At 41.3% G+C, this 16057-nt stretch overlaps 1 protein-coding gene across 1 annotated transcript in view; it reads left to right on the top strand.

Moving 5' to 3' along the window:
- LOC126362173 (gamma-1-syntrophin) overlaps positions 1-16057 on the top strand; it is an 809668-nt gene that overhangs the window by 749606 nt on the left and 44005 nt on the right. Inside the window, exon 8 of the mRNA XM_050007857.1 lies at positions 12130-12354. Within this exon, the coding sequence (XP_049863814.1) occupies positions 12130-12354 (225 nt within the window). The remainder of the gene's footprint in view (positions 1-12129; positions 12355-16057) is intronic.

Below are 16057 nucleotides of genomic sequence, written 5' to 3'. Positions count from 1 at the left end.
GTGCAAAATCGTCTGCTCAAGCAGATGGATGGTAGGCACGGACACGCAGTAGCATGTTGCCACACAAATTCCCCCCGCCCCCCATACCTACATGTAGGAAACAATGGGTTGCAGGACACAGTGGCCACTCCCTACACAGATTGGCAGACTGCCACACATAATAGCATTGTTGTTGGTTTTTTTTTTTTCAGTGGGGTTGGGACCATTGGCAAAGGTGGAGGTTATGGTGTGAACTGCAGCGGCGTCTAGTGTTTGATGTTGTGAGCTTAGTGCAGGGATAACAATCCACTTCACCACCAGCTAGGGTGGGAGACAGTGATGCACGACAGTCAGCAAGCATAGTCAGGTGTGCTGTGGTGTGGAGGTGGGGCCTGCTGGAGGGTGTGGTGGAGTGCTGGTGCCTGGGCAGATCACACATGACAGGCAGCTCACATGAGTGGCATAATGCACACCATCCTGTGCCAGTGCTGCAGCTGCCCACTGCTGCTACCTCTTTTTGGTAGACCAGATCACAGGTTGCAGTGGTGGCATGTCCCAACATCACAGGGATGGTGACAGCTGCCTCAGTGCTAAACGTATAGTGTTGGCACCTTGCAACTCAGGCCAGAGGACCAGTCTGGCAGCAGGTGCAAGTGGCAAGATGTCATGTGAAGTTCTGCATGGGCAGGGGATTGGGTAAATGGCAGGGTGGCTTCTCGAATCCCAAATGCTGCCTTTCAGCCTGGCAGCATCTGCCAGTGTCACATTTAAGTTCTTGCCACATTGATTTTGATGAATGGCAACATGCGGGGGGAGATTGGGCATAGTGCCATTTGCAATCAATTGGTTGATCCTGTGGTGGCAGTGCCACAGAAACAAACAGAAAATGTCTTCTTCCTGCACTTGAGCACAAAGTGCAGGCGTGAGTACTGTGGGTGGTGTGGTGGCAGCCCAGTGTCCACCCGAAGCATGACATGCATCCACAAGTGGAGGTGTCAAGTCATGACAAACTTGCACTTGCCCCGGCATTGTGAGGACACCAGATGCAGGCACTTCGTGCAGTTGAGCAACTGCTGTTTGAAGGCCAGGGTGCAGGTGGTGGCCAACAAGGGCTGCAACTTAATGGAGTAACCTGCGATGGCAAGCAGCTGCCCATATGCAACTTTGGTGGCAGATGAACCCAAGTCAGTTTTGTGGGCCAAGTTGGTTTTGTGGGCCACCCACAAGCTAGGGTGGCAGTTAAGTTATGGATGACAGGTAAGGACAGCTTTTAGGGTACTGTGAAATCTCTCTACCATGCTGTTAGGAGCAGGGTGGTAATTAGTTATAAAATAACATATGTTCCGCAAGTTTCAGTAAGTGTTTTAAATAGGCACAGTCATCATCATATGCTGGGGCCCCCCAAAATGAGCCACTTTTACCACCAAGAAGTTGGACAGTGGCACAGTTTCCAGCCACTGAGTGAATCTCTTTAAGTGGCCATGTAACAATGGAAGGGGGTCTATAATGTCAATCCGGACATCACAAAAAATAGTCCATCAGTGGGAGAGAGACAGGGGCATGCATGTAATACTCTACCTTTGAGTGTTGGCACAGGAGGCAGATGCAGGCCCATTTGATGCAGTCCTGCTGGATACTGGGCCAGACAAAATGCTCCTGCTGAGTGCCACAGATGCATGAACGCTGGGGAGGGATAGGCCATGGAGGTCTTAGAATGCTGTCTTGTAGAAATCGGGGATAGAGAGGGGAGGGGGGGGGGGGGGGGAAGGTAGGGACCGATGCACTCTGTGGAGTAACTGAACTGGGTGGAAGGAACTCATTTGAATGAGACGTCAGATGTGTAAGTCCATACGGGGGACTGTTTGTGGTTTGTGGTTTGAGGTTGAGGCCAGCATTTGGGTTGCTGCGGTGAGGAGGGGAGGGGGTGCCAGTGTTAAGCTGTTGGGGCAAAGGAGTTCTGACGATTGTGCACTAATGAGCACTAAGAAATAGTGGTGCATTTAGACATGCCTACTCACAGCTGCCACCAGTGTTAGGTGACCACATCCATGGTGCCCATCAGTTTGAGACGTAACTGCCAAAATGATAAGGTAAAAATCACCGGCACCATGAAAGTCTGGGCCACCACTTGCTGGTTGGCTGTTTGGCTGTCTGTGCACATGTACAGGCATGCATTCACACTGGTTATCACATGTATCACAGGATGGGGAAGGACATGGTAAAGGAGGGTGGGAGGGTTGGATGTGTGTGCTTCAGTGTGAAGATGTCCACCATGGTGGCTACCGCATCAACATTCGTATAATTGTGCATAGCTAATGCTGTTCAGACTGCAATGGACAGACCCTGTAAGCCATTTCATGAGTAGCAACATTTTGGGAACAATTGTGGGCTCAACCAGTGTGTGTAGGTGTTAGAGGAGTTGCAAGGGTCACATGTTGGCATATTACTCTGATGAAAATTATAAAAATTGTGCATATTTGCACTGCATTTCTGGTGGGGACGGCCACCCTCCCATCCTGCCAGCTAGTCTTTTACACCACCATATCTGCCCAAGTATGGCAGGTTTGGGATAACTGCAGCGACCAAGGGCACAAGCTGCACAGGGCGAACTTGGTTCAGTCACTGATAATAGAGAAGCCTGCGACTATTGTCTCCACAGAAACAAGCCACAACTGGGGGTTGCAGTAGTTTAAAGACAGCAGGTGGATGGTGGCATGGGCTAGCTGAGGGCTGGGAAGTGGTGGGGCAGGGGGAGGGGGGTGGCAGTGCACAAGGTGTTTGCTGTCCCTGTGAGTGGCTCAGGAAAGCATGAAACATGGCCATATGCACTTCTGGATCATGGGTGGCGGGGGTTTGAGTGTGACCTGCCAGAGCCAAGCTTGATCAGATTCACCCTGCAACATGATGCTTCACACCTGTTTTAGCATTGGAACGATGGGGTAGTGTGCTGTGCTGTGAATGCTAATCGGGTGGTGGTGGAATGAGATGTTGGTAGTCACTCAGTGCATGCACAGTAAGCTTGATGTCATAAGCACTAACCAGGTGGTGGGAGAACATGGTGTTAGCAGCCACTTGGTGCAGCCAGCCACGGTGTGAAGTTTGGCCCAGATTTGTGGGTTCAGCTGATGTCACAAGTCTGGAAATTCAGTTCCTCAACGAACATTATTTTGCTCAGCATGAAGATAAAATGGATAGATACACCATGAGAACAGTGTAACAAAAACCATCCAAATACTAAACAGTTCCTTTATTGAAATGTTAACAGGAACAATTAACTGCAAACACATTTACATGGGTAAGTTGTCACAAAAATGTCTATGAAAGAAACTTTGAAATGAGGTGGTCCTGTAATCCCCACCACTCATAAAGGCATTACAGCTACACATAAGGGGTGATTACCATCCATGTGTGGTGGGGGAATCACTTTACACAGTTTTTAAGAATACATGAGAAACATCATTAATGTTCTTGAAGTATGGCAAATAGGGCTAATCTAACATTGATCAAGGAAATACACAAATACAAATTGATGAACTTGGAGGTACTGGAAGTGTATGCATGGCACTGTAGTAGTTTGCGTATGCTTCACAAACAGAGTTCAGAATTTGCCACACCCAACATAATTTACATGGGTTCTGTGAGGTGGATACTTCATGCTCAGCACATGGAATCACAACGAGGGTGCTGATTAATGTTACCCTGAAGTATGGTGTCAATTTTGCCTACTAATTCCCCATAGGCCTGCACTGCTGATCTCTTTGTGTATGCACAAAACTGAATCACCACTGATGTCTTCATGTGCCAAGCACGTATCTGGTGCCAGCAGAGAAAACTCATCCTCAGATCCATCCACACAGTTCACAACACATTATCTGCTACAACACAAGATCATCTGCTACAGTAGATGGGTGGGAAGCACGAATGCATAGTAATGTGCTACCGCAGTATTATACAGAAATATGCAGGGAAAATTCTCAGAAACATACATTATGCACATTAAAACAGGACAAACCACAGGGAAAATGAACAAATAAATGTTTTGGAAACTGGGTGGTAGCAAATGTCAGAGAAGACATACATGAATGTGACTGAAAAACACAGATAAGGTAAAGATAGGCAAAAATAACAAAAAATATATGTAATAATAGAAAAAAAACTAAAGAAAAAGTAGATACCAGTAACAAAAAGTCAAAATATAAAATTCTGTTGAAAAGATGAAATAATTATTATTTTAAAAAATTAAAGAAATAGTTGGGTGCCAGATGGATATAATGGCAGAATTAAAAAGAGGGGCAATTAAGGGTTGGAATGAATGTGGACAACAACAGGAAAAATCAATGAAATTTGAAGCCCAGTAGGGGGTAAGAATCAAGCATACATACTACAGAGCATGCTCTGCTATTGAAGTGCTCAGCTACTGGCATTCAGATGCAAAATCAAAACTGACATTGAATTATTTTAAACTTAGTAGAGTATAGACCATTACCCACCAGGGTAGCTGAGAGCACTAAAGTGCTGCTTCCTGGGCTCAGGTAGGCACACCGGCCCCAGATCAAATCCGCTCGGTGGATTAACAGTGAGAGCTGGTATGTCAGCCAGCCTGGATGTGGTTTTTAGGCAGTTTTCCACATCCTGATAGGTGAATACTGGGCTGGTCCCCATGTTTTGCCTCAGTTACACAACTTGCAGACATCTGCAGGCATTCGCACTATTCCATGGTTTACACTAGATCCAGACAACTGGTGTACACTAATTCCATTCCGGGGGATTTGGGGTTGTGGCAGGAAGGGCATCCAGCCCCTCTCTGCAACTAACACTGCCAAATCAATAGTAAAACTAGTAAAATGGCCAACCCTGCATGAAGTGAGACAAAGGTCTCAAGAAAGAAAGAGTACAGACCAGTGGCCATCAAACTTTTTTGCTCAGTAGCCAATGCTGACATTGTGGGAAAGCAACTCAAGCTACATATGTACTGATATTATTATTAATTGGTGATGTACATAAATTAGTATTTACATGTCTGTAATAGATTAAATATGTGAGGGCTTGATAAGTTGATCACTGGCCCTCAATAATTGATAATTAAAGTCGTCACCATTCCGAACACTACATATTGACTGTTCTCTGTTTCAGACTGTTGCCACCCTCAGTGACCCCAAAGTTGTGACACTGTTATTACCTGACAAAGTGTTGTGTTGCCTATGTGATCAGATAATCAATTAAGGACTGTAACTGTTCTTATACACTGGTAGAAAAAAACATTGCACCACCTAGAGGGAGTTGTGGGACATAAGTGAAAGTTGGAAGACATGTTTCTACATCTGAAAGATGATCTTTGCTTCATCCACACAAGAGTGGTGCTAGTAGAACCACTATGAGGATGCAACTCAGGTCTGTTTTAATAGCGTCTTCAGTGGTGACAAGTGAGAGCTCAGCTGGAGGGCAGGGTGGAGGTGCACTGTTAGTAGGAGGCCAGTTGAGGGCTTGCAACTAATTTGGGTGTGTGTGAGACACATTGAACTTGCACCTGGAGTTATGGTCTGGGGTACTATTTTGTATGACAGCAGGAGCACTCTCATGGTTATCCCAGGCACTCTGACTGCAAAATTTGTTCAACCTGTTGTGCTGTCATTCATGAACAACATTCCAGGCGGTGTTTTCCAACTGTATAACACTCACCCACATACTACTGTTGTAACCCAACATGCTCTACAGCATGTCTACATGTTGCCTTGGCCTACTCATTCACCAGATCTGTCTCCAGTCAAGAACTTATGAGACATTGTTGGATGATAACTCTGATGTCATCCACAAACAGGATTAATGATCCCCGTGTTGACCAACCAAGTGGGGCAGGCAAGGAACTCAGTCTCACAAACTTACATCTGGCACCTGTACAATACAAAGCATGTACATTTGTATTCTTGCATTCAACAGTCTGGTAGTTACATCAGTTATTAATGTACCAGCCTGCCACATCTGCAATGACTCACTTACACTAACCTGTGATCTTGCAATATTAAACACCTAAATGTGATACCTGGAAAACTGTATTCCCAAAATTTCATTACTATACATTAATTATTTTTTGGTGATTGATTTTTTTCTGTCAGTGTTTTAAATGCATTATGCAATATCATTAAAACCCTGCTCCCTAAGGAATCAAACTATCATCTATGAAACAGCTTCAAACATCTGATTACTTTACAAGTGAGTTAATGTATTAAATATTTGACGTTAAGCTCATAGATGAGAATAAATTTAGGAAAGGTTCAAAATTACATTTAAAGTTTGTTGGTAATCACTAAGTGTTCCAATCATCAAATATTGGATGATTATAATCAGGGTCATTTGCACTGCAATTCAATAAAAGCCTAGATTTTCATGCATCTCTATGTTTATGGCATTGTATCTCCTGAACTATGTGTTGTACAATGATATAATTTTGAATGCACATTCAGTGGTATATGTAGATACTTTCTGCAAACTATATATTGAATAGAATTAGTACTAAAGAAGTGATAAATTAAAATATAGCACTGAATGCAGAAGCCTTATGAATGAACAGCGCAAATAAAATAAGATACAATCTTTCATCTTTCAACGTTTTTTGGGGATGTCAGCTGTAAAAAGTTTTGTAAAGGTTTTAAATTATGCCCACAATGTGTTGGAAGTTGATGACTGCTCTCATTCTCAAATACTGGATGAATATGGTCTGGGTAATATGTGCACCAACAGCTATGGTGCATCTACTCATATGCACAGTCTGGGTAATATGTGCACCAACAGCTATGGTGCACTTACACATATGCACAGTTTCTAACTGTATATTTGACTTGTTGTGTTAAATCTTTAACATAAGATTATAGCCCTGGAGTAGTAGATTATAACAGCACTTCAGAATTTTACTTCAATCAATAACTGTATGAAATACTGAAGATCAAATTTTTGTGTTTCGGAATCCATTAGATATGTATCCTATAACTGTAATTGGATGATGATGCCCAAGGAAAGCTGTTTAGTAATGTAGATGTGACTATGGCTTTAGTGTTGTAAGATTTCCGGATCCAATGATGTACATTATACCATATGTAATAAGCACTATTTTATTGGTCCGAAGCACATATATACAGTTATACACATTTCTTGATTCTCGGTACATATGTTTTCCGTTTTGTACGCGACCACAGACTTCTCACAAAGAGCTTGCCAAATGAAGATGTTACACGCGACTTGGCCAATAGTTGCCACATTAGACCCCCCCCCCCCCCCAAAAAAATATGAGGACATATATGTAAAGCAAGCACCTGGGGGGGGGGGGGGGGGAGGGAGAGGGTGTTTAAACAGGAACAATACATTACATTACATTAGTAAATGAAATCTTTGAGCCAGCAAGAGGGGTGGATGGTCCTGCCCAACCAGGCGAATCCTCGTACAGCTGTGTGAAGAGATCCAGGGAGAGGATTGTGGGTTGTGGGGAGCTGGTGTAGCGAACCTGAATACTTGTTGCAGTATGAAGGACTTTTTACCGTTGATGAGTCAGTACCAACAGGTGAGGGGACAGACTGGAAAAGATGAATGTGAGTCAACATGTCATTGGGGAATCTGGGTCATTTGTAGAATACAAACACATTACCCGGCTGCACAACAAAAAACACTTTAGAACTGCAAATGAAATCAGTGTTGGCATCAACTACCACTTCCGTATAGGGGTTGACAGAATCTCCACATGAGTCATCATCGGCGACGTCACACATTCTGAGGCTGGCCCCTGATATCTCACTAAATCCTAACAGGGGAGAGGTGGGGGGGGGGCTACCTGTGGGAGGGGGAGTCTTCGCATGCATCACTCTGTGGGGGGATGCCACACGTACCAGTAGCACTGTCACACGACACACATGCAGGAATGGTTGTCACTCACCCGTGGACTGTTGGTAGATGCCTCATGCAAGATGGGTGTAGCAGTGGGTGGGGGCCGACTGGGTGGGGTATCAGGCTGTTCTCCCAGAGACCACACCGGTTTGAAGCAACAGACAGATACCGTTTGAGGTGTGCCATTAATAAGCACTTTGAACATGTTGTTATGCTGTGATATGACTCTGTGTGGGCCCGAGTATGGAGGGCTGAGTGCTGGTCAGACAGTGTCATCATGCACCATGATGTGAGTGCATGACGCCAAGTCCTTATGCAGGAATACACAAGGAAGTGAGTGTAGCTGAGGAGGGGCACGTGAGTGTTAGTGATTAGCTCCGTAACATGCCTGACGAACGTCAAGTCGCAAATTTGATCCAGAGGAAATGAGGCTCAATCAGCTCTGCTGGGGGAGTGAGGGTTTCTCTGTACAGTACTTCTGACAGAGACGTGCTGAGGTCCTCTTTGTATGCGGGTCAAATGCCTAACATTACCCACGGTAAGGTGTCAGCCCACTCACCTCCATGGCACATCAAAAAAGCGTTAAGCAATCAGTGCCAGTGTTCAACAAGCCCATTGCTCTGGTATGTTGTTGTCATAAATTGTTTCACCCCGCACAGTTCACAAAGGTGCCAGAAGAGGGTGGACTCAAATTGGTGGCCCTGCTTGGTGGTGATAGAAGCTGGGCAGCTGAAGTGCAAGATACACATTAATAAAAGGCCTCAGGCCACCACGGCAGCTGTGATAGTAGTGAGGGGAATTACCTCTAACCAGCAGGTAAACCTGTCAGTTGTGGACACTATGTAATGAAAGAGTCTGAGGGGGGTAAGGGCCTGATGATATCGATGTGTATGTGCTGAAATCTTCATTTTGTCATGTCAAACATACCCATGGGGGGCTGTGCATGATGTCCTACTTTTGCACGCTGACAAGCCACACATGCTTGTGCCCAACTGTTACAGGGTGTGCCAAGTTGTGAATACCATTAAAAATGTCCCAGCGGAGAGGTGCAGGAATCACCAGACGTATGTGCCCTGTGAAAGTGTTTCACCAGATGGGTGACAAGAATCCAGGAAGTGTCCATAACTCTAGTTTGAGTCCTATTTTAGCATCAGAGTGCAATGTGGCAAGTTCAGTATCATCTGTTTGCAATTTAGGGAGTTCACTGAGGTCCAGTTGTGAAGACAAGACTGACACACAAGGCAAAAAATTGGTAATGACGTTGTCTGCCCCTCTGATGTAATGTATGTTGTTCGTAAACTAGCATATGAGATCCACAAGTCCAAAACATCTCAGGGATCAATCCTTGCCTGGGTTGCCAGAAGCATATACCAGTGGTAAATACCAGTTGGTAAATACCATGAGATGAAAACCTTCAATATCGTCTTGGAAATATCTGATAGCTGCATAAATAGCAAATAGTTCCCAGTTGTAGGTCTACCATTTACATTGGGAAGCGGACAGTTTGTGGGAGAAAAATTTGAGCGGCTTTACAACAGAACCCATGGATTGCTGAAGTACTGCCCCCACAGCTGTATCGCTCATGTCTGTAGTAAGCGAGATGGGAGCATCAGAGATAGGATGAGTGAGTGTAATGGCCATCTGTAAGGCTGACTTGAGGTTATCAAATGCACATCACATATCTGGAGTCCACCTGACCGCCTGAGACCCTGAGGTGATTTTTCCTGAAAGAGTATCCATCAGTGGGGCTTCTAGGTCAGTGGCATGGGGAATGTGTTTGCAGTAGTAATTTACCATTCCTAGGAAGTGGCAGAGGCCCTGAAAGTCTTTGGACCAAGGCACCTACTAATAGCCTTGATCCGTTTGGGTGGATGGCGTTGGCAGAAACCATGCGGCCCCGAAAAGTGACTCTAGTGCAGCGGGGTTGTGACTTAGCATCGTTCACAGCAACACCATTTGTATGGAATAGTTGTAACACTGTATTTAAGTGGTGTTCATGTTCCTCAAGTGAGGAAGAAAAAATTAACAGATCATCCAGGTATGCATAAACAAAATCCAGTTTTCCAACCAACAAGTCAATGAACTGTTGCCACATTTAAGTGACTGTATAAATCAGACATCAACTAAATCTGATTTTTATCACCAAAAAATACTGTTAAGAATTTAATTTGCTGTGAAGTGTAAGAAGTCCTGGATATCTGAAATTTTCTGCAAAATATCTATCCTGATTACTTTTGCTGAATAAGTACTTGGTTTATGTTGCACAAAAAAATTAAGACCCTGTGGAGTGAAAAAAAATGTAACATAAGTTAGTAATCTTGTCTTAAAGTTACTTAATTGGTCTTCTTGATTAATTTTTGAGTTGACTTTAGGTTTTTATCCAGCTGTGACAAAGCAAGCTGGGATAATTTTAATTCCCCTCTTGTTTTGCCATCTGTCTCCTTAAATTCATTTTGTTACTTTTAACTGATTACCATCAACATACAGGAATATAATCTGCATTTTCATAAAGTAGAAAGATTGGCCCTTAGTTTTAAAGAATGTAACACCAGATCTAATTTTGTGCATAGATTTACATATGTAATTGATTTTCTAATTTATTTTGACTATGCCTAGTTAGAATTTTTTGTTATAGGGCAAAATCAGTAATTGTTTCATAGCTTGATTTCTGTTGTCAACATATAAACAAATATAAATTATATACTAATTATAAACATTTGGAAGACAAAATACCAGTAATCTAAAAGTATCTATTTGGCCCTATCTGAAAACATGTTACCAAAACCAGCCCTGAATTAATTCCAAAGTAATTAACAGTTTTGTCAAAAGTATTGTTTGTAAAATGATATTTGTTAATTTCATGATTAAAACAAATAATTTGGCCTAACTCTTGCAGTAGAAGAAACTGTTACAAAGACACAATTTTTTGATGCATTCAGTTAATTTAATGAGTTAAGTTTTAACTGTAATTTCTGTAAACTTAACTTTGAACAATGTGTAGTTTCAGCTCCTATTATTGTGACAATATATAAGGGCCCAGTTTTTGGTCATGAGACAGTCAGTCCATGGCCAAGTTTCAGATGAGGAACCTGTGTTGCTTAGAATGAGTCACTGTCATTGCTTTAACGCATGGCCTATTGGTGTAACAGTGAAATAAGTGTTACACCAATAGGCCATGCGTTAAAGCAATGACAGTGACTGTTCAATTTATTTGAAGGACTGTGAACTATGCGGTTATGTTTTTACTACTCATAGATATTCAACAGAAAGCTATTGAAGCAGTATGTGGAGGTTCACCTGCAACCTATTAATAAGACTTATGAAAAGTTTAAACAATAGTGCACTGACCATTCATATATAACTGTTTATTATTGTGGGTTGTGCAAAGTAAGGTATGGAGAATTGCAAATGTGTACCTGTCTGCTACAGTATTTACAGCAGTCAGTATCCAAATTACAAACCCCATTTTTCAGCCAGTGTAGCAACGCAGTACATTGACACCAAGGACAACAAACGAAGAATTAAATAAAGCAGGCAGAACTGCTACAACGGGTGTATTGCAAATGATGTTTCATTTAGTTTGACTATTTATTTCTTTTTTATGTGCCTCAAGGTTATTTTTGTATGCTCCATTACTGAACATTGTGGGATTGCATATAGTATATTATTTCATTATAATTTTAATTTTATTTTCAACACACAGCGTTTCAGTGTGACTCCCTGTTTCTTGTTATGAAATTAAGAAATTAACAATAGAAGAATGAATTAATCAATGCCATACTAATTTAATTTATGCAGCATAACTTGTATTGTCTGAACCAAATAATTTTGAAGGTCAAAGAGTAAGCAAGCAATAAATTTTTCTGTTTTGGTTTTCTTGGTGTTAAATATGGCTTTGTTGGTAGAAAATCCTTTATGAAAGCCAACTGGAGATGCTGTTAACTGCTCATTTTCCCAAAAGTTACTGTTATAGTTTAACATTCTAATTCAAACATTTCTGGAAGGATTATTGGTCTGGAATTAAAAATTTTCTCATCCAAATTTTTGTAGATTATTATTGTGGCATATTTAAGAATATGAAAAATAAGTCTTCTATAACTGATTACAAAGGTAACTCAGCATCTGATAATAGTACTCTGCTGGAGGCACTAACTTTAAAGAAAGGTCATATTTCAGAACTGTCATTAATGGCTGATGAAGTAAATCTTTATTAATTATCAATTTTGATCATCTGAACATTGCTATGCATCATTATTAATTATATATCCATGCTTACAGCTGAATATTATGGACTGGCTTAAATGCAAGTTGGTATTCAAAGTTTATCAGACCATGTTCAGAGTCATAAAGGATTCTGAAAATGTAGATGAGAGACAGCACTGTTTTTTAATACAGACATCAGGTCATGAATCCAGATATCTGTCTGTTGAAACAAGACAAGAACTGCTTCGGATTGAAAATGCATGGCATTGCTCTGTTTGTGCTGCAGTTATGAAATTGGGGGTATGTAAACAGTTACCATAAAATCTTCATATACATCAAGTATCAAAAATATTCCCTAGCTGGTTAATTATGATAATTACTTCTACCTTCAGAAGGAAGAAAAATGAGCCAGTGGAAACAGATAACTTTTTTCCCTTTGATTGAAGGTCTTACTATCACATTTTACAATTCTTATTTCTTTATGAAAGCTTTTGAGCTTCCAGTAACAAATTTATAACATAAAAAAGATATAATATGGATAGTTTGTGTTATATGTATAACTTTCTTCAATATTACAATATGTTGGTATGAGTAACACACACAATTAACTATGCATATAATAACCAAATCACTTCAGCAAAAACAGCTTTCACAAATTACATACAAAGCCCATGTACATAGCTAGGCTGGGTCCAAACAAGTAACAAGTACCATGATAGTGTAGTAAAATGAGCACATAAATTGACTATAACATAAAGAGGAAGAGAGCCCTCCACTGTGGGATTATAAGTAGGTTACTAGTCCAATTAGCAAAGTGGTGCTGCCCATGGGCTGCACACACCAACCTCAGTGTGATGGTGTCATTGCTGTTTGATCATGCTGCTGCCTGGCAGCCGGACTCATGCTGACAGACCCTGGTATGGGTGAGTTTAATCATAAGATGATGAGCCAGTACCACCAGTCTCATTCTGTTTACATCCAGCGTGTGGCACCAGTGCAGTAGACACAGTGACAAAGGAGTCCCACGGCTGGATACAAACTAATATTTACACAACTCAAGTTTTGCCAGCTTTGTTAATGGCTCCAATTTCTGTATTAAATGACACATCTTGTCAGGCACATGGCCATTATGTCTTTCTGAGTCTGAAATTTGACAAGCCAAAATATATAAATGCAGTCAATGGCAATACTCACTCTCCGTGTTGTTCATTACGTGGGTTGTATGAGAAACATTTCTGTAACATATGCTAATGTCTGTGCTGCCTAAAATAAAGCTGTTGTTAGTTCCTGATAACCCTGTACAGCTAGAGTTAGTGGTTGTTCTAAATGTTTCATGGTTAAAAAACCACACACTCCCCTTGTTATAAAAATGTTCAAGGTCTAGTTTGAATGTGTCAGCGGTGCTAAATCGTTAATGTTTTTGTGAAAAGTGACACACACACACACACACACACACACACACACACACACACACACACACACACAGAGAGAGAGAGAGAGAGAGAGAGAGAGAGAGAGAGAGAGAGAGAGAGAGAGAGAGAGAGAGTCCAAGCTATCTCAAGTCTGTATTCCAAAGCATAATTCAATCTGCACTGCAGCAAAGTTCTGCTTTTGATAAATAGAGTTCACAGTATAAACACTGAGATAAATTGTTAGCACGTTCACTGCACACTCCACAGATAGGATCATAGTTGATTCAGACCAGCTTTGGACCAGCTTATATGGTCAAATCTAACGTGGTCTCATTATAGGATGCGCCTGTGTACAATCACCCTCTTGTTAGTGATACCACAGCAGTTGGCACTAATTGGATACTTGCTGTTCAGTTTCCATAGTGACATCAAGTGGTTTCACTAAACAAGGTTATCCCTTTTTCCTATTATCTTCCTCAAATAACACACCACAGTTTGAAGGAGAGATGAGTTACAATAAAGATCACACTCATTATAGAATTTCTGAAACTGTATGCTAAATAACAAAAATGTTTCTGCTTAATGTAAATTCCATTAATTTAAATTTAATTCCATTAATCTAATCTAAATTCCATTAATCTAATATTCTGAAAAGCTTGGAAGGTAGGAGACAAGGTACTGGCAGAAGTAAAGCTGTGAGGACGGGCCATGAATCGTGCTTGGGTGGCTCAGATGGTAGAGCACTTGCCCACGAAAGGCAAGGGTCCCGAGTTCAAGTCTTGGTCCGGCACACAGTTTTACTCTCCCAGAAAGTTTCATATCAGCACACACTCTGCTGCAGAGTGAAAATCTCATTATGGAAACATCCCCCAGGCTGTAGCTAAGCCATGTCTCCGCAATATCCTTTCTTTCAGGAGTGTTAGTTCTGCCATGCTTGTAGGAGAGCTTCTGTAAAGTTTGGAAGGTAGGAGATGAGGTACTGGCTGAAGTAAACCTGTGAGGATGAGCTGTGAGTCTTGCTTGGGTAGCTCAGATGGTAGAGCACTTGCCCATGAAAGGCAAAGGTCCCGAGTTCAAGTCTCGGTCCGGCACACAGTTTTAATCTGCCAGGAAGTTTCATATCAGTGCACACTCCACTGCAGAGTGAAAATCTCATTCTGGGAACAATTTCTATAGTTCACTTATTTATAAAAGACTTTTTAAGTAGGATACTTGAATTTCTCCAGGCCTACTGGGCTTTGCACCCTCCTTCCCCCTTTTGTCCAAAACCTATTTATGGTCATGTAATCTTGCATAGATGAATCTAACAATCCCATGCACAATTAATTCTTAAAATATCCATACATTAGTGCACTGCCAAATGACCAAATATGGACAATTAAATGAAAAACGTGCAATGTCAGAATTCAGTATTTTGTTGTGACGCCTTTGGCACAATTGTTTTATGCATCTGCACTGCAGGATGCCATTTTAGTGTATTTTTGCTTCTGATGAAGCTATATTTAAATATACCGAAATGGTAGTCAAGGATTTCAATAAATCTTTATTCTGTAACTGTTTGGTTGTTATCATTTACCTTGAAGTTTTTCAACAGTTGCTGCTTCAGCCATGTTTAAAATTTTTTTTTTTTTTTTTATTTTAAAACAATTTAAGACAACCAATTTTTTTTTCATATTTTCTGTCAACTTGGGGTAGCTCTTGAGTGTTAGGCCACTGAGCTAGCAATCCCTGTATTTGGGAGCAAGGTAGTTTGAATCCATCCACCAACAATCTTGAAAATGTTGTTCTGTGGTTCCCCAGGGTTGCTCCCTTACTATAGGCCACAGCTGGTTTCTTCCAAACACCTTTCTTTCTTGAAAAATCCCAATTCTCTTAAAGATGTAGTGCCTCTGCTTGAATGAAAACGACTGCTTCAAAGGCGAGCCGAGCACCTCTTGAGAAACTCTCGGCACTAAGACTCTCATACATTTCTCTTCCAGGACATTCTTTAATGTAGAAAATGATCTTTCTTACACTACAAGAAGTGAGAGATGCATACTTAAATGATGGCATTTAGGGAAGTGTCAGGTTGAATAATTCAAGATACTTTGCATTTTCACCACTAAAAACTGTTCTAGCTTCTCTGTTAAACAGAAATATGTTTATTCCATAAACCCTATTGGTAATAATCACAGTGCCTGAAAAAAATTAGTGCTCATCCATTCCTGATCAATTCCTCAGTTCAAATCAAGACTGAAAGGAGAGTGTAAAATGACCTTGGAGGGTGAAGGGACATTGGAGCATAACTGCTTCTTAGTGGTTTGCCAAGATACAGCACTCCCAAGTAATGAGATTATATCTCCACAAGATGAAAACTCCAAGTTCATTGTTGAATGGTTTATCATTCTTTATGAAAATTTTAAGAATAAAGGTTCTCTTTTGCAAATCGGACCCCCTCCCCACCCCACCCCCTTTTGACAAAATTCTGGCTACATCCTTGCTCATGTCATTAATGATTAAAAAGAAGAAGATATATTTTTTTTTAATTTGATTCAGTATTTGCTAATCATCATTACAATTTGATAATAAAATGGAATTTAAGTAAAAGTAAA

This window comes from Schistocerca gregaria, chromosome 1 (genome assembly GCF_023897955.1).
Source record: "Schistocerca gregaria isolate iqSchGreg1 chromosome 1, iqSchGreg1.2, whole genome shotgun sequence".
Taxonomy (NCBI): domain Eukaryota; kingdom Metazoa; phylum Arthropoda; class Insecta; order Orthoptera; family Acrididae; genus Schistocerca; species Schistocerca gregaria.
The sequence above is the reverse complement of the archived record's forward strand: the minus strand, read 5'-3'. Positions and strand labels throughout refer to the sequence as shown.